General features: G+C 43.0%; 1 protein-coding gene across 2 annotated transcripts in view; it reads right to left on the bottom strand.

Moving 5' to 3' along the window:
* Window positions 1–19,649, bottom strand: part of Ces5a (carboxylesterase 5A) — an 83,141-nt gene that overhangs the window by 19,725 nt on the left and 43,767 nt on the right. For both annotated transcript variants that reach the window (XM_074055371.1, XM_074055372.1), the window contains 7 exons: window positions 12,063–12,250; window positions 10,865–11,069; window positions 9,721–9,859; window positions 8,128–8,261; window positions 4,979–5,132; window positions 2,551–2,655; window positions 366–470 (listed from right to left, as the gene is read on the bottom strand). In XM_074055371.1, the coding sequence (XP_073911472.1) occupies window positions 366–470; window positions 2,551–2,655; window positions 4,979–5,132; window positions 8,128–8,261; window positions 9,721–9,859; window positions 10,865–11,069; window positions 12,063–12,135 (915 nt within the window). In that variant the 5' untranslated portion in view covers window positions 12,136–12,250. The remainder of the gene's footprint in view (window positions 1–365; window positions 471–2,550; window positions 2,656–4,978; window positions 5,133–8,127; window positions 8,262–9,720; window positions 9,860–10,864; window positions 11,070–12,062; window positions 12,251–19,649) is intronic.

The following is a 19,649-nucleotide window of genomic DNA, read 5'->3' as shown; positions in this document are numbered from 1 at the left end:
ACTGAGGTTGTAGAACATTCTCAGTTGTACCAAGCCCAAATGGCTTCACCATAGAACAGCTCTTGGTCTTGACGCTAGCTCCTAGGGGCCCATGGTCTCTCTTCCCAGTGAGATGCCTTCTAAGTCTTAACACCAACCACTGTATTTTGGTGGCTCTTCCTGTGGCTAAGCACCACCGCTGTCCCATCAACCTCTTTACATCACTTATAAGAGTTCTAGACCCCACATTGTTCTGTATAGCTCTTGCCATAAATCTGCAACCCCTCGCTGAAATTTCCAGTTCTGACTCAAAATCAATAACAGAGGGGTAGGATTGTCTACCACTCCACTCAAAGGGTAACCCAAATTCTCCCCTCGCTCCTCACCTTGCCAAGGCTCAGCAACTCCTTGGAAGATTTGGTTCTCAGGCACTCCAGCAGGGCTTTGGAGTCTGATGCATTACAGGCACAGTCATGTGCAATCATCTGCAACTATGTGTGAGAAGGAGCTGGTCAGAGTGGGGTACCCAAAGCACTCAAGGAAACGAAAGCTGGAAAGCGCCCTCTGACAAGCCATTGAAGCCCAGCCTACTGTTCTCCCCGGCCTCATGCAATCATATGTAATGTTCACCTTGAGGACAGACTGGCATGACATTATCTTGATCCTCCCTGCCCTTCCTGTCCTATTTAGCAAATACCAGAGCTGGGGACCAGTCTGTGGTGACAGACCAGAATCAAGATTCCTGGTCCAAAGAGACACTAATCCTGTGAGCTTAGCTACTTTGGCACCAGGTCCCAACCCCGAGCCCATAGCGTGAGGGGCAGCTCTGCAAGCTCCTTCACCATTATTTCAGGCATCTGGAGCACATACCCAGTTTGCCAACTATTCTGAAGTGAGTCCCTTGCACAGCCTGAATCCCTGGAGGTCTTTTTCTATCACTACACCAATCTTGTTTGGTTTTTTTTTAATTTCATAATTATAATTTTGTATTTGTTTCTATTTACTTTTTTCCCCACTTAGGCCCAAGTCATGCCTCCTCTATGACAGCATTTCAATCATTGACATCCCCATTAGGCTCTTCTTCAGCTAACCTCCCATCACCCCAGTGATCCCCATCTTCCCTACATAGCCCACTGCAAAATGCTTTCTTGCCCTATTGCTGAACTTTAAATATTTGTAGAAATATTTGTCCCCTGTGATTTTTAATCTTTTAGGAGCCATGGATGCTCTGGATCTTCAATGAAAGCTACAGACTCTGGGGAAATGCACACACATATAAAGTCTGCACACAGTTGTAAAGCATTAAGGACCACCTCCTACACCTGTCCACAGACTTTTTGTTACCCTTCTAACAAAAAGATTATAGCCTCTACTTTGGGTGTGTCTCCAGTGGTACAGCACTTGCCTAGCATGTGCAAGGTCCTAGGCTCAATTCCTAGCATCACAAGAGAAAGAAATTATAGTCTTCTCAAGTTTTGGATGTGCTTTCCCCATTCATAAAAAAAGAAGTCCTAACAACACAGTTTTCCCAAACTGTGGGCACTCAATAAATGCTTTGTGAATGAATAAATACATGCACAAAGTGATAGTAGCTTCCTATATGTTACCAAAATCAGTATTCTCTGTGTATACAGGGTACATTCACAATTTTATGACTGAATTTCTGCTTTTGATATACATGCTATTTTCTATATGGTGTTTAAGAAAATGCACCATTGTACGGTGGCTCACACCTGTAGTCTCAGCTACTTAGGAGGCTGAGCATCAGCCCAGGAATTCAAGACCAGCTTAGGCAGCATAGTAATACCAAGAAAAAAGGAAGGAAGGAATGATGGAAGGAAAGGAGATGGGGAGGGAGGGAGGAAAGAAGGAAGGAAGAGAGAAAGAAAAAAGAGGGAAAGGGAGGAGAAATGGAGGGAGGACAGAAGAAAATGCATCACTAAAATAATTAATACTGAGGACATGGTTCCACAGGCTAGTGCCTAATTAATATACATTGAAGGAATCAGTTCATTCATTCATTCAGCAGACATTTTGCTTGCCTAAAATATGCCAGATATAATGCTGTGAGCATGCAGGACAAAGAAATCTTAGCCTCCAGGTCCTCATACCTAGTAGGAAATTAAGACAAGATGACAAATATCTAGAAATATGCCTTACAACACTCCCTCAAAATCCCACTCCAGGCATCATTAGTCAGTCACAGTGTTATTTCCTATTGAACCAGAAACAGCCTCAGAATCTTTCTGAACATAGCATTCTAGGTACCAATTCCCTGTAGATGCGCTGCCTAGAATAACTGCGACTAAGTTATCTCTCATGCTAAGAATAATGGATAAAACATGAGAACTACAACATACAGATGCACACAGTTAGGCACAATGGTTTGCATCATGTAGCTGCACCATTGCTTATTGAACAAGACTACCACAGAACAAGGTTCCCACTGGGCCAGTATGAGTTGTCTGGGTGTGCTCAGTAAAGAAAGCCAAACATATGAAGAGACAACAGTCTGTAGGCTTCTGACCACATTCACTCCTGACTAAGGAGAGGTGCTAACAATATACCTACATCTTCACTCAGCTTGTCATCGAGGTTTCTCAGGTAGGGGATGATGGCCACCCCACTCTCCATGATGGCTTTGTGGAATAAGCCCTTGGCCATTGGGGACAAAATCTGGAAAGAGAACACAGGAGACTCATGGAAGTTATCCCAGGAAATCCCACCACCACACATACCAGCCATCCCCTTCTTAAAGAGTTCTTCTCAGAAAGCCTCCTTAAGGGCATTAACCTTAGAGGGGAGAAAAGTTCTGGATTGAGGGGTTCAAGGACCAGCTGTGAAGGTTTGGACAAGTTACATAACTTCTCTGAGACCCCATTGACTGGTGAACTTTTACATCAGACATTCTGGCATGTGATTTCTAGCTCCTTTCCTTCCTAGTTGGGTCACACAGTCAAGTTACTCCACTATAAAAGTAGGTAAAAAATGAATCTGTGTTACAAAATTGTTGTGGGAAATAGAGGAAGTAATGAATACAGAAGTTTACACCAAGCCGGGCACTGGCGGCTCACACTTATAATCCTAGTTACTTAGGAAGTAGAGATCAGAAGGATTGCAGTTCAAACTCAGCCCAGGCAAATAGCTTGAGAGGCCCTATCTTAAAAAACCCATAACAGGGCTGGAGGTGTGGCTCATGTGGTACAGCACCTGCTTTGCAAGTGTGAAGTCCTGAGTTCAAACCCAGTCCCACCAAAAAAAAAAAAAAAAAAACCCATCACAAAAAAAGGGCTGGTGGAGTAGCTCAAGTGGTAGAGCACCTGCCTAGCAAGCATGAGGCCCTGAGTTCAAATTCCAGTGCTGCAAAAAAAAAAATTCATACCAAGCCTGTTCAAATTTCACTCCTGAAGGGTGGCTGTTACCATATACATCAAGTTGGGCTAATATAGTCCACGTTAGAAAGTAATCTTGAGGACATAAAAATACCTGGAATACTCTCAAGTGCTGTACGGTAGATGCTCTCTTAACACACTGATGTAAAACTGATTTATGCAATTATATGCTAATTTATGCCAAGGAAATGCTGACCACTCCCAGCCAGTGGGTCATTTTTCTAGCACATTCATACATTTCTATTTCCAGCAGTTTCTTGCCAAGAGTCAGGTGTATTTGCTTCCAAATTTATATTGTCATCTGTACTTGTTATTGTAATTAGGGAATCAATGAAATATCATGGAAGCCAATCGATTGTACATGTAAAAAGAAAACAAAATGTGTCTGGGGGAAAAATAAAGATCAGTGGCTTAAAAATGCTGCTGTCAAATTTGGTGTGGATGAGGAAGAGTAAATTATTTGGGAGAAAAGTATAAAACTGTTATACTTTTGTAAAACTATAAAACATATGCTACTTCAGGCTACTTTGTGGACATCCTTAAGTTTGTGCTCACTGTAAAAAAATAAAAATAAATAAAGACTGAAATTTAAATTTGAGGGCAGTGAATTCTAAGGATGGTTGACATAAGAGGATCATGCTGGGACCCTGACAGGATATGAAACTGTCAGTGAGGAAAGTGTATTTCATGTTTTAATTTAAAATAAAATGTTAATATGCATCCTTTATTATTTCATGCTTTAGCTGAGTTTTTCTATTAAACAATGCTGTAGTTTGGGTGTCCCTTAATAGTTGACGTGTTGGAAGCTTGGTCCCCAGGGTGACAATATTAGGCAATAGTTATGAAACCTTTAAGAAGTGGGGGCTACTAGGAGGTCATATTTCCAAGGGCCCTGCCCTTGGAAGAAATTAAGGTACTTTTCACAAGTGAGTTGTTATAAAAGGAGCCAACCTGGCTCCATAAGCTCTTTTTGCTTCCTGGTTCAGAATATGGTGCTTCTTCCCATATGTTCCGCCATAATGGGACACCGTCCACCACCCTTGCCAGAGGCCCAGCCAATGGGATCACCTAATCTTCAACTTTGAGCTTCTGAAACTGTGAGCTAAATAAACCTCTGAATTTATAATTTAGCCTGTCTTAGGTATTTTGTTATGGTAACAAAAAGCTGACTAAAGCACAGGTGAATGATTGCCTCAGTCACAGTGAAATTGAGATCCCCTGGAAGCACAGGATACCAGGGGGCTTAGCCACCCTCTTCCAGAAAAAGCACCCACAATCTGCCTAATACAAAAAAGTAATGACCAATTCTAGACATTGGATGCTTAGGACTTTGATTCTACAAACTACAGGGGATATTTTTTACTCAAATTATTACTCATTATGTGACCTATAGGCATCCATCTGAACTCTTCCAATGACAGCTGTCTTGTTCATAAAATGAAACTGCACCTCGAACTCACAATGTATCTGTGAGGCCCAGGGGAGGCAATGCGTATCGAGGGGTTTGTTCAACATGAAAGCACCAATCAAAAGTAAGTGATTCATCGTTCTCATTTTCATAACCTCCCCCAGCAAGAATCACTCAAGTCACAAAGCAGAAAACTCACAAGGCCAGAAACACTTATGGCTCCTGCTGACTCGCCAGCGATGGTCACAGAGCTGGGGTTCCCACCAAAGAACTTGATGTTTTCCTGGACCCAGAATAAGGCAGCCAACTGGTCCTTGAAGACCCAGTTCCCTGGGGCATGCTGGTCCCATGTGCTGGGGACAAGAAGCAAGGAGAGAATTTTTAGCCAGTTGCTCTCTGTGTCTTGTTGCCCAGGGAGCAGCAGAGACTATGAAAAGGTATCATCTGGGAAGGGGGTGAGAATCAGAGGCCTGTATGAGCTAGGAAACCCATGTATAGTCCTCATCTTTTGCTGGGATTTGGAGTTCTTTGAGAATCTGATGAAAGCTCTGCACACCAAAAAAATGCTCATGCAATTCCACTTCACTCCTATTAGAATGACTACCATCAAGAACACAATAAATGTTGGAAAGGATGTGGGGAAAAGGAGCCCTCATACACTGCTGGCAGGAATGTAAATTAGTACAACCACATTGGAAAATAGTATGGAGGCTTCTCAAACAACTGAAAATAGAGCTGCCATACAATCCAGCAATATCACTCCTAGGGATATACCCAAAGGAATATGTCAGGTTACAATACAGGCACCTGTACATCCATGTTTATTGCAGCATTATTCACAATAACTAAGCTATGGAAACAATCAAGGTGCCCCACTACTAATGAATGGATCAAGAAAATGTGATATTTATATACAATGGAACTTTACCCAGCCATAAAAAAGAATGAAATTTTGTCATTTGCAGATAAATGGATGGAACTGGAGGACTTCATCTTAAGTGTGGTTATCCAGGTTCAGAAAGCCAAAGGCCACATGTTTTCTCTTATATGTGGAATATAGACCCAATACAAATATAAGCAAAATTATGAAAAACTGTTCATGCTAAGAGGAGGTCACATACGAGAGGCAGGGGGTAAAAGAAGGAAGTTAAGAAAGTGAATATGGTTGATGTATTTCCTATACAAGAACGAATATAGAATTTTTAAATCTGTTGAAATCACCCTAAGAAGGGGACTAAGGTAGAAAGGAGAAAAATAGAGGAAATGAACCAATTCAGGTTATAATACACATATACATGGAATGTCACAATGAAAATCAATGTACAGCTATCTCAAACAAACAAAAATGGCATTTTTTTTTTCTTTTTACAAAAGTGGAGAACAGGAGGGCAGAACAGGTCCTCTCTGGGGAGTTGGTACCAGTGGGAGGAGGGAGGATGTGGGGAAAGGGTGTAGGAGGGTAAATATGATGCAAATATTGTGTACACATGTATGAAAATGGAAAAATGAGACCTGTTGAAACTATTCAAGGAATGGGGGGAAGGAGGATAAAGGAGAATGATGGAGAGGGTGAATTCAACTATGATATGTTGTAAGAACTTTTGTAAATGTCACAATGTACCCCCAACAACAATACTAAAATATAAATATATATATATATGTCTGTTACCTATTGTTTTCATGGTTCAACCTCCATGGCCTGCTCCCAGCTGGACGTCCCATGTGCTGCTGGACTTTCCTGGCAGATTCCACTGCTGCCAAGGGAGCTTCCTAGTGCATTGTTCTGAGAAGAGTACTCTTGGGCCCCTTAGCCTTTAAAGGATAAAATCCAAATTCTACAGATGGCCTGGCATTCAAGGCCTTGAGCAATCAGGTCTGTCCCTGCCTGTCAAATCCATCTCCTAATAACCCCTCATTTACTGATGCTCAAACCAAGATATTATAAAGATTTCTTGGAAACCTTTCTAACAAAGGAATCTTATGCAGAATCCTAATGTATAGAGAAGCTTAAAGTGCAATTGCTCTGGACAGAGCACACCATCAGCCTGCCCTACCTGACCCCAGAGCCACCTCTCAGAGCCACAGGCCCAAGGCCCAGTTAGTAGACCTAACCCATGGGTTGTCACATCCCTTCCAGCTTCCTAGCCTGTGTTTAGGCAGCACCCTTTGCTGAACGTACTCCCTCCCAACCCCTCCTCCAGACTCACCCACATCTTTAGGGTGTAACTTCATGCCCTCTCTCTCAGGAAGCTCTCAGATCCATGGCAGCTTCCTCACCATATTCACACCCCATTGCCTGTCACTCTTACAGACTTAATCCCATCCTGTCTGGCAACATGGACATGTGTGTTTCTGCATTGACCCCTTCACTGGCCTCTGAGCCTCCTGGGAGTGGGCCTCTACTGTGAGTCACTGTTGCCTTTTCCATAGTATATGACAGCAGCCTCCAAGCAGAATGGCTGCCCCACCTCTCACTACTCCTCTCTGCTCACACTGCAATCTGAACTTATGCTACCATGTTGAAGGCAGGATAATAGAGGAAGTAGAGAGACCCTGTCCTATTCTGTGACCTCTGGAAGGCTGGGTAACGTCTCTGTGCCCCCACTTCTCAGCTAAACAGTGGGAATAATAGGACCTTTCTTGTACTGTCACTTTGAGGGTGAGTTGAAGTAACACTTGGTCAGGGCACAGCATGGTGCCTTGTTCACAGTGCATGCCAGTACATGGTAGGTATTATTGGGGAGAGGGAAACCATTGTGATGTGGGGAGGATTATTCTCTGGGGAGCATCTGAGGAGCCTTAAGGTGTGGGGCAGGGCTGTGGGAGACACTACCAATGGCTCACACAACCTGTCTCTTTGCCTTCCAGGCCACACACTGGGCTCCATTTCCCTGTCTCCTTTGCTATTGGAGGTGGCCATGTGACCAAGCTCTGCCCAATGGTGTGGGCACTCCACCTTCAGGCTGGCCCAGGAAAGCCTCCCTCCTGTGATCCCCTATACTCTTTTTCCACTGCTGGCCAAATGCAGGTCTGGGCCCTAAGGAATCCACATCGGAGCCACAAGACAGAAGGAGCCCAGCTCCCTGATTGATCACATGAAAGGAGATCCACCAATCAGGGACATTTCACATGGACATTACTTGAATAAGAAAGAGATTTTTATTGTCTTAAGTCAGTTAGATTTGGGGGGATGTCTGTTACAGCTGCTAAAATTACCTAATTAGAGCCAGATTTATTAAACACCACTGAAGGCTCATTCTTCCTTAAGCTGCTGGACCTTGCCCATGGCTACTGCACAGCAGCCCCTTGGGGACCTAGTATGTGAATCACCTGGGGGAGGGGACTCACTTGAAGAAGCCAAATATTCCTAGTCGGTACTGGGTGGTCACAACCAGCATGTCCTCGTAGGCAGCCAGGGCAGACCCATCGAAGACAGAAGCTGAACCACTCTCAAAGCCACCTCCTGGGAACCACACGAAGACCTAAAAAGGAGAGAGGAACACTCCAATCAGCTCACCAGGTATCCACAACTCCTCCCCATGTATGTTGGGTATTCTTTCTTCCAGGAAATAAATGTCCATTCCTCTCTAAGAAGGGTCAGATAGTTTGTCTTTTGAAGAAGGGCCAGGGTTCTGATAGCTGAGTAGATAATGCTGAAGTGTAGCTGTGCCACTAATTAGCAGTTCAACCTTGAGAAAATTGCTCAACCTCTAAGAGGACTATTTTTCTCATCTGTAATCTGTGAAGAATGAGTGTCTCACTTAGGAGGCCACCATGAGATCTAAACAAGATTACACATTTAAAGCTCATAGAACAAACAGTGCTGGTTCACTCCGGGTGCTCAGAGTGTCACAGAGCCTGTGACCTACAGGAAGATGGAAATCATTGTAAGTCATGGATAAAAGCACCAAAGATAATCAACTTTTTCTGTCTTTGGAGAGAAGAGAGAAAGAAGAAAAACAAATTGTGGAAACTTTTATTAGAAAAATTGAGACCAGGAAACATAAAACATTATTTAAATGGTATTTTCACTATCTATATACTGAGCCTTTTCCATTCTCTTAAGTTCACAGTATGGACTATAACCCTGTAGGCATAGTCCATAGAGGTAGGCATAGCCTTAGCTCGTCTCGTCCGTACTATGCTCACAACATCAAGCAAGTCACGTAAGCGTGCCCTGTGCCTCGCCTTCCTCACCTGCAGGACGAGTCCAATCATCCTTATACACTGGGTCATTGTGAGAGTTACAATGATATGATGTTCTGAGCCTAGCACACAGTACATATTGCTATCGTGACAGAACAGAGTCTCCCATTGCAGAGGCATGGGGCAGAGAGAATGCTAGATGGATATAGCTAAAAAATAGATCATACAGGCTTGGACTGCTTTTCTCCAGCCCCTCCCATACAGGAGTCTCTGCTCTTTCTCCGGCTTTCCTTTTCTAATAAAACTGTCGCTTTGCACCTCAAAAAAAGAAAAAATAGATCATACAATAAGCCCTTCCCCCACTCACTTCTATAGGACTCTTACATTCTTAAATGAAATCCTTTACGTTACCTGACTGTCTCAGTTACATAAGAAAAATTGGAGGATGCAATTATCCTCTTTTTAAAAAGGAGTTCTTGATTTAAAAAAAAAAAGTCCTTTTAAGCTGTGTCTTTTTTGAAGGTTTGCATACCATTTAATACCCAACAAAGAGGAACAACAAATTGAAACAAATATCAAAGGTCAAGTCATTGCCAATAAAAAGAAATCAATCAGAAAAGATGGTAAAGTGAATTCTACCATTACAGCTTTTTTAAAAACAAGTTACTGATGTGATTTTATTTCCCTTTTATGCAATAGAGGCCATGTCCAATTCCAGACACCCAGACATCCTCCTGGATCCAAGACCAAGGACCTGCCAGCTGGACCCCAAGTGTAGCAGGCAGGCAGCCTTACAGGGAGATTGGAGCCTTCATCAGCATGGGCCGGTGCATAGATGTTAAGATAGAGGCAGTCTTCTGATGCTTCTAACTTGGGGTAATGCACCTTGAGCAGGCGTTGATGTGTGCTCATCCACTGTAAGTTCTGGAAGCACCTTGGAGAAAGGGAGAGAAAATATCCCCCAGAATTGCTTTCACCAGACATGCCCGGGAGGGGCCAATTTGAGGGATAGCAGCAAGGCCTGGCTTCCCAGGCCTATGGGAGCTAATCGCACCTGGCCCCTCTAGTTTCCAAAACAAGCAAGAAAATAAACTAACAAATTATCATTTTTTATCTGACTCCTGGATAAGAAAACATATTGTGGAAAATAATTGTATCATTAAACCCAGCACACTCCCAGGCCTATACCCACCACCACAATATAGACACACATAAAGACCCAAGGTGGCTCAACAATTCCTCACATTGTAGAGGACAGGACCTGAGCTGAGTATAAAAAACTTTTCTCTACAATTCCCAACTGTAGAAATCTGAAGAATCAAAAGATTCTTGGGGGTTTTCTAGTCTCATTGCCCATCTAGAAGTTTCATCTTACCCCTCCACAATTAACCTGGAAACTGATTACCCACCCAAGATTGAAAATCTGCAGTGACTGAAAGCTTCTCACCTCCCAAGCCCCCTGTGTCATTAAGGTGTTCATGTCACCATTCCACAGGGATTTGTAGAGTCCCCCTGTGGGCCAGGCATTGCCATCAGCACAGTTTTTTGACTGCAGGAGCTAAATGCCTCCTAGTGTGGTTCTCCTCCTCTGAAGCCCTGACCCACTTTGACCACAGAAACTAGCCCTGTGAGAAGTTGCACGAAAATTCTCAGACAATATCTTCTAGCCAAAAGGTTCGGCAAGCCCACTGAGCACTTCCTAAATCTGGGTGGTGCTCAGAATCCCTAGGCATCTTTCAGATCAGATTCCAGGGTCCAGCTCAGGAGATTCTGTTTCGGAAGTTAAGAAGGGAGGCTGGGAATTACTGAAACACTCGCCCCAGTCTGTAGCCCTCTCCCCGACCTCTCCTTCTGATATCCACCCCTCTTCTTCTTTGCCCCTGATCTGCTGCCAACTGCCAGAGTCACAGGCCACCCTTGAAACAGAACCTGGTCTTACAGTGGGGGGTAGGAAGTGGCATGTCGTAAGCCATCCCAGGGCTTTGCAGGCTGTGGGTCTGCAAATCGCAGGAGTCCCAGAGGGGGTGCAGCAAAGGGGATTCCAAGAAACACATTCACAGACTTGGGGCTTCCCAGCACTGTGACTTGCTTCCCCTGGATCCTTCCCAGCTTGGTGTTCCTCTGTGGCCCTTCAGTCTCAGTCCCTAAGGAAATACAAGAATGAGAAGTTGGTTGTGGAAGGGCAGGGAATCAACCAAACCAGATCTCCCCTTGGGGGTGCTCTTTCCCCATCCAGAGGCCATGCAACAGAAGTAACTGGGTACAAACTCAGATCCACATCCCTCACCTCCTTTAAGATTGCCTGAGAAGTCACCACCAGGACACTGACTTAGTTTCTCCAGGGAGCCCACCATCAAGTCACAGAATTTGGGGAGAGGTCTCTCTCTGCCCTGAAGCTTTCTTTCTAAGGGACTAACATAAATCAGGCTCTGTAGATGACAGCACCTCACTAAATCATCTGCTGGGGGGTTCACACTTTTGTCCACCCACCAGCATAATTGCTGGTAGTTTTTGCATAACCTTTATGGTTACTCAAAACTGTTTTTATGAAAATTAAATAAACTCTTTTTAACGTATAACCTAGAGAAATCCTAAGCAATAACATCCATGGAGTTGTGGTTCTTATGAGTGAGGTAGATATGCTTTGGATACATTATGAAAAAATTAAAATTTTCAAATGCCACCTGAAATCAAACCCCTCTTCCAGGGACTTGAAGATGACACCTTGCGTTTTGTACAGAATAGGGAGATTTGAGAAGGAAACTGTCCAGCTAATTACTTAGCAGGACCCAAGTATCTTGGCACTACCTGCTCTGATGTTATTTCATCTATGAAAGTCCCATCTCCACAGCCAAGACTACAGAAGCAGAGGCTCCATCCCACACCCTTCTCCAGTGCCCAAGATGGAGCCTGTCCTTGTAAATAACCCATAACAGGGCCAGGTCTTTCATACTCTCCTTACACCAAAGAAGGAGGCTCTGACCGGGACTCTCAGCAACAATGGACATTGGAGCACTGAGAGTCTACAGAGCCCTCCATGAGTTCTCAAGAACTCTAGGAAATAACTTCATTCCCAACTGGAAATCCTCCCCCTCTCTTATTTTCTAAGATTCCTCTTCTCCAACAGGGCATCTCACCCCTGATGATCGCTGCAAGGATCCAAACGGCCCATATTAGGGCCTGGCTTGGGTATACCCAATCCCAATTCATCTGGCTGGCCTGAACTCCCAGGACATCCACAGACAATGCTGGCCTCAGAGAGCTTCAGTCAGGAACAAGAAAAGGCTTCCTGATTGCAGACAAAAGCTGAGCAGACAGACACCAGCTGCAGAGAAAATAAAGAATAGCATCAGACCAAGATTTTCAGTGGAATTGCCAAGCAAGATTTTCCTGTTCTGATTTATGTAAGAAGCAGCTGATGATTAACTCTTGTGCTGGGGAAAACCATTTGTCAGGCTCTGAACTCATAGGACAGCAGAAGTCAAATGGACATTCAGATCAGGTAAGCAGGGAATCTCAAACTCAGATGCCTACAGGGGCCAAAAAGGCAGTGAATGAAGCTGACCAGGAGAGGACAATAAGGAGTGGAAGGGACTAAAGAAAATAGGAACACATGCTTTGTCTAAAGGAACAGTGACTTCTCAGCTCCAGTAAACATTTGTCTTATGACAGTATACATAGGCCAAACCAGAAGCCTATGATATCACTTAGTTTTCAAATTTGACTTCAGTTTAAAAAAGAAAAAATTACCACGTGAACTCAACATAGCATTTCTACTGGTTTGAGTTGATCCTGGACCAACCCTCTGTGATTCTACTCTAGATTCAAGCTCCTAGTATAAATTCCAGGGAACAGGCCCAGAGAGGTCAAGCTATAGCATGTTCCATGGGGAACTGTCCTCAGCATTCTGGGTACTCACCACAGTGGTCTTTCCAATATAAGTCCATATTCTGGGAAAGAGTTGGTGGTCCTGGGGGATCCAGGGTAGGACCAAGAGCATCACCACCTGCTCCCAGCAGATGCCCAGCCCCACTTAGTAAAGGACCCACAGTGGAGCTTCCCAAATGCTTGGGATGGGTCTTGTAGAGTTAGAATTTTTAGGTACACCTGTTGAAATGGCATCCTTTGCCCACCATCTACAGATTTGGGAACAGCGTCCTGGAATTTAACTATGGCAATAGTAGGTTTTGGAAACATCAATCTTATCCACAGGATATTTCTCAGAACAGTTTAAAAGATTACATGGGGAGCCACTTACAGGTGTTATGTGCCTACCGGATACAGAATTGTATAAGCAAGGAAGGCCTTCTCAAGGTCAGAGCCAAGGGCTACTGGACACACTTTACTCAAGGCAAATACTCCCATAAGCCCTTACAGATTTGAAGTCCTCCAGTAAATAATCTCATGATAATTTCAACTCCATATCACTACACTGCTGATGTGCCACAAATTATAAAAAGAGGATATCATGGAAGTTTATGTGAGAATTGGGTTCTCAATTCAGCAAAAATCACTTATGTTTTAAGGTAACCTTGAAAATCTCTCAAATTGCCCCTAAACCCACTAATCAAGAGTGGACAGAGGTCTCTGTGTGGGATGATAACTAAGAACTATAAACTGGGCAAAGGAAGAAAGGGTTGATTATATCAAATGTGTTTAGATGCTCAAATGTCCACCTTTGAAGCATAAATCTCTGGGGATAAGAAGAGGATGAGCAGGAATTTCTAAAATGTTTCCAGTTTGTCTTCAGGCTTATTTATTAGGTTTAACATTAAGAATATAAATATCTTAATAAGTATTATATACATGTTTGCTGTTGAAAGGATTCAAGAGGAAAGGATTCAAGGTTTTTACTATTTTGTTTTTATTAACATGTATTAATTGTACACATTGGCGACGAACACATGCATATATTACACTGATCAAATCCAGCCTCCCTTTATAGCTTTTTAGACATCAAAAAGTAGTAGGTGGTCAATAGTGCTTTCAAGATTGCAATCTAAATCTTGCCTACTAAGAGCCACCCATACACTGGTTTTTAAAAAGTTATACTCCTTCTCTCTTCCTGTGCAGGTAGGCCCTTACAGTTATGGAAGCCCTAAGTGGCTGTATGCTCTTACCATGGCCTTAATACTCTTAACAGAGACCTGGGTTCTACCTTGATTCATCCTCAGAGCCAAGAGGGTCTTTGAACAAATCTTCCCTCTCCTCTGGGCTTCAGTCTCCCCATCTTATGATGACAGCTTTGCAGATATTTAAGGATTATAATTTCCAGAGTCTGGAGTATAAGTGAAGTTTCCAGACCTGCCTTGATTGTAGAAGACCCAGAGCAGGACAGGAAGGTGGAGACGTTCCCAAGAAGGAAAAGAGGTTGCAGGCATGGCAAGAGACTGACTTTGAAGGCCCAAATTTTGCCAACTCAAAATGGCATCTGGGATGGCCAAGGTGAAGATTTAGACCAACAAGGGTCTTCAATGTCCATTTGTCTATGCCTTCCTTGGCAACCTGGAGGTTTATTTAACCACCTTTCTTTCTCATCCTCCTAAGTTGGCACCACAAAAATTCTCTCTAGCCTACAACTCTGTCCCTCCATCCAATCAGAAGTAATATTAATTCTCTATGCCATTTCTCACCAACAGTTTTTAAAGTGGTTTTACATGTACTGTCTTGTCATGAAGACCAGTCTCTGATTATTTTAGATGTCCTAAAATATTTAGGACCTTTACTCTGGGAAACACTGATATGTCAGGAAACAATATCACTACCATTTATGGAATGCCTTATAGGTACCAGACTCTGGACTAAATGTTTCACATCTGTTACCTAATTTAATGCAATTATTCTCATTTTGTAGATGAGGCAACTGAGGTGCTGTATGATAAGATGACTTGTCCAATATCAAAAGGCTGAGAAGAAATACAGGTAGGACTTGAGCCCAGTTTTCCTGCCTCCACGATGCAGGCTTTGCAATTTGGGAAAGAAGGAATAGGAACAAAGGAATATCAAAGAGGATGGCCTGGCTTCTGCAGTTCTTGGCCATGAAAAATCAATTAATCTTTGAAGAAATTGACTAACCAATTGACATCATCACTTCCTTGAACCTTGATGTTCCATCAGTAGCACAGACCAAGCGGCCTGGAAGGCCCCTGAGAGACACAGAACTTTGATCAATGATCTCTGTTTTCCCAGATTGTTCTGTTGAAATCCTGAGGGAGAAAACCATCATGAGAAGCAAGATCTCAGTTTAAGGCTTGGCTCAAAACATATACCAATATGTCCCTGTTGACAAGTAGAGAAGATCAAGGCCCACTTCTGGCTTCACATAAGGAAAGTTAAAGGAAACTTAGAGGCATGAGGTCAATGGCAGCTGCCTCGAGGTGGAAACCACCAGCCTGGAGGTGAGCAAAACAAAAGAAGGATTCTCTGGTGATGTATGCAGGTCACTGGGCAATGACCCTCTCACTTCACATGAGTTCAAAGCTGGGAAGCCTTGGAACTTCCTTCCTATAACCTGTTTCTTTAAACCAAGCTCACATTCATATTAAACCCAAAACATTTTATCTTGATTTTTGAATCTTTTTTTCATTTGGGTCCATCCTACCATTCCAAACCAATGGCCCACAGCATCCTCACCATGGCAACCCCATCACTGCACCCCTTACTACATTCCCACCACTATAACCCCATCACCCAGCCATCACTGTGCTCCATCATTTCACCACTGCATCCAGTGTTTCTTAATTACATTTTCCCCGTCTACATTTTGCTTTGACTTCTTCACCTGATTCTATCTACTTAGCTTTCAAGATCCCATGAAATACCATCTCCTCCATGCAGACCTCCTCATTCCCAAATGCTAGAATCATTTTCTCCTTCACTCCTATGCACTTTTTTCATATCTCTATTAAATTATTTATAATACCCTGCCCTTGTTATATAACTGGGTTAGCCACAGGTAATGATGATGGTGGCAGTGATAACAACCACAAAGATGATGACAATGATGAAATCTCTCATCCAGATTGAAAAACCTCAGCCCACTTCTGATGTAAGCCCAGCCAATTGTTGTATTGACAATATACCCTTTGAAGCATGTGTGAGCAACTCAGCTTTCTATTTTCTCTCCAAGGATCTTCTCTCCATCAAAAACAGCCTCTTATCTCTTTGTTCAAGTGAGACTAGAATTACAGGACAGTTAAAGTCCCAGGAGTAGCCCTCAACAAAAAGGCCATGTGTTAGTCAGACTTTTTCCATAACTGTGACCAAATTCCTGAAATAATTTAAAGAATGGAGAATTTATTTTGGCACAGGTTTCAGCGGTTCCAGTTCATAGTTGGTTGGTTGCATTGTTTCTGGGCCTGTGGTAAGACAGACCACGATGGCAGAAGAGCATGGTGGGTCAGAGTTGTTTGCTTCATGGAAGTCAGGAAGCAGAGAGTAATAACATAAAAGGAACAAGGCCAAGATATGTTCTTCAAAGGTACACTCCCTACCCCCAGTGACCCACTGTCTCCAACTAGGTCCTATCTTCTACAATTTACCACCTATCAATAGTCTATTCAAATTTTGAATCAATGAATGAATGAAACCATTGGTTAAATCAGAGTCCTTCTGATCTATTCATTCTGGAAATGCCTTCAGAGACACACAGTGAGATATGCTTTACTAACCTCCTAAGTACCTCTCAAGCCAATCAAGGTGACAATCAAGATTAACCATCACAGAGAAGGAGACCTGGGAGAGTTCTCGGGGTATTCTGTATGCTGCTCAGCAGGCAGGAAATTGAATTATAAATGCTCACAACAACATTCTCTATAATTCCCCCCTTGTTTGATCCTTTCTCCTCCTACTTTTTGTTCCTCCTTAGAATCACCTTCTAAATAAACTCCCTTTTTACCCAAAGCCCTGTCTCAGGCTCTGCTTTCAGAGAACCAAATTAACTCTATTGGTACTAAAAGGAAGCCCAAAAGGCAAACCTTAGTGAAATTCTGAAACTAGATCACTCGCTGATCTGACAGCATCATATTATTAAGACTCTCCCTAATGGGTTGGGATGAGGGAAGGGCAGCACGTAGAAGTACGTTAACTCTAACACCTCTGGGTATACAGGCAGTAGTAATTATAAGGAGTGTGGCATTGGCTGGCTTTTCTTAACTGCCTTGGAATCTTGAGGAAAATAGCAGGCTCAAGTCAAGCAGTTATCAACACAGGGTGTGCTGTGAAAATCAGAAGAAAATAGCCTTTATTCCTGAACCATGGCTAGACTACGCTGAAAATTAGACCCAGGGTTTAACTATAAGGACAGAAGAACTACAAAGGAGATTGAATGTGTAGCCTTGTAAGATATCCTAAGGTAAAGTCAGGACTCCCCTAGGAAGTGATTAGAACACTGAAATGTGGTGTGGGATATTAGATGGATGAATTTGAGAACAATGAACACCAAGATGCTTCTAAATTCTGCAAACTAGGAAATAGCCCTCTCCTTCTTCCTAGAGGAGAGCAGACACTCCTACTATATTAACAAGGCATAGATTTGATTTGTGATACATGACTTACAAGATAAAACTTTTCCTCATGCAGATCACCCTTGTCCTCTTACTGGTCCAGGCCAATAGGGGCATAAGAGCTGGGAGATTCATGTTCTCAGGTTTCAGAATACCTACACAAGAAAATACGGTCCTTTCTCTAGGAGAAAATGGATTTCTCCTTATATTAATTGCATGGTGTAGCTACCATGTCCTGGTAAAAACTAAGTGGTAACAATTCTTAAAATGTAGTGGACATGAGGGATGGGACAGAAAAATGAGGCAGGATAGGAGAGAATTTATTAATACAAAAGCACGTTATCAAAATGCATGATTGGTTGTCCTGAAAGAATGCCTAATATGCTTCAGAGTGGAAGGGAAAATGTGGTGGAACTGCAGGATGATGATCTCACCTTAAATGTGGTAGTCAGTGGAGCACCACCATCATTAAGAGGGCATGGTAGGTATCTCAGAGCTGAATTCATTAACATTGAGAGGGTTGATGGAGCCTCAAAGTCAGAGACACTAGATGGTGGCACTTACTTGCTAGGAACCAGGACTCTGTAATACTTTAATGACCACAAAGGTCAAAGGATCAGAAAGAGCTTCATCTATAAGAAGTGATGAAGACGATTAATACAGCATGGTATCTGTAGGAGTAAAATAGACAGACCTCCTACAAAAGTACTACTTGAGATCCATAATAAAGGAAGAAGCAAGAATAGAGGAACAGCAGAAGGCTGAGGATGGCTGTCCCAATAAAAAGCTATTCTTGAGCTCTCACAAGGCTCTCTTGATCTCACTCTTAGCCATTATCTGCTTGCTAACAGCTTCCTGCCTCTCATTATCCTTCTGCAGATTACAACTTAGTAGTACTGGGCCTACTCTTTCTTTGTAGGCTCTGATTTCCTCATATTTTTCAAATGCTCACATCACTGTACCTCCCACAAAATTCTCCACTTGGAACATTTTTCCAGGTCATCACCACTGAAATCTTTAGCAAATGAGCCACCACCTTGTGCCAGGACTATCTATGTCCCATCTGTCAACCAAGATGTTATCTTCTACTCCCGCTAGGCATTAGGCAATCCAGTCCCACGGTCCCATCTTACCACCTGTCTTCTAAGACCAATCCTGCTACACTCATGTTGATCTGAGTCCTCCAAGAAACAGATTTCAAAGACAGAGTTAAGCAGACAACTCTTTTATTACAGGGGAGTGTCTGTAGGTAGAAAATGGGGAGGGAGCAAGGAAAGGCCAAGAGAGCTGCCAGACTATAACAGAATCTGAAAGGAGAGTCTAAGAGGACAAAAGGGAGAGAAAACAAAAAGGTTGATAAAAGGCATAATCCTAGCCTACTGTGAAGGCTAAAGAAGGTCCTCCAAGTGTGTTGGGGAGCCTATACACTTAAATCTATCACCAGAAGGATTCTGAGTCCCCAGAAATGGGATCTGCCCTTGTATCCCTTGCATACCTAGTCATTAGCTAGGGGAATCCTATGGAATCATGGTCTCCATATAAATGCAATGACAAATTTCAGAGGCAAGCATTTGATATCCTTGATCAGTCATTGGATGATCCAGTTGGAAGCCTTCAAGCTGCATTCTCATGTGTATGCCTATTCCACTATGGGATATCAAGCCAGTGTGCCATCAGAGCTGCTGATTATGAGCTGAGTATTTTCAAATTCAGCAATAAGGTCAGACAAGCATGCTTGGTATACTAGAAATTATGTCTGAGCAAGTCTGGATAGCACAAGCAAGTTACATACACATGACCAACTCCATGGCATCTCCCTCTACTGAACCAATGCCATCTACCACCTTATGGCAGGCTTTCTAACTAGGTGATGGAGGAGGAAAACAAGACTGGTTCACATGCAAGCTGCTTTTCAAAATGGGCTAAAATTCAACTGTTACACAATGGCCACCCTCAGATGTAGTCCTAAAGGACCACAGGGTGAGAGAGACACCATTTGGTATCCAGCTTTAAGCAATATGCTTGGTTGCCCACATTGAAGGGGAACAAAAGTGATGTGAAGTAAATACATGCATGACTTCTGGGCAATAGAAAATGGTGTGGCTGATTGCTCAGGGACCTGGAAAGAGACAGATAAAAAAATTCATGACAGAGAACTTTGAGAAAGAAACATTCAGATCCAGCTATGGATCTATGAGTGGGCCAAATTTTGCACAACTT

This window comes from Castor canadensis, chromosome 15 (genome assembly GCF_047511655.1).
Source record: "Castor canadensis chromosome 15, mCasCan1.hap1v2, whole genome shotgun sequence".
Classification (NCBI taxonomy): Eukaryota; Metazoa; Chordata; class Mammalia; order Rodentia; family Castoridae; genus Castor; species Castor canadensis.
Note: the sequence above shows the minus strand (reverse complement) of the source record. Positions and strands in the feature narration are given on the sequence as shown.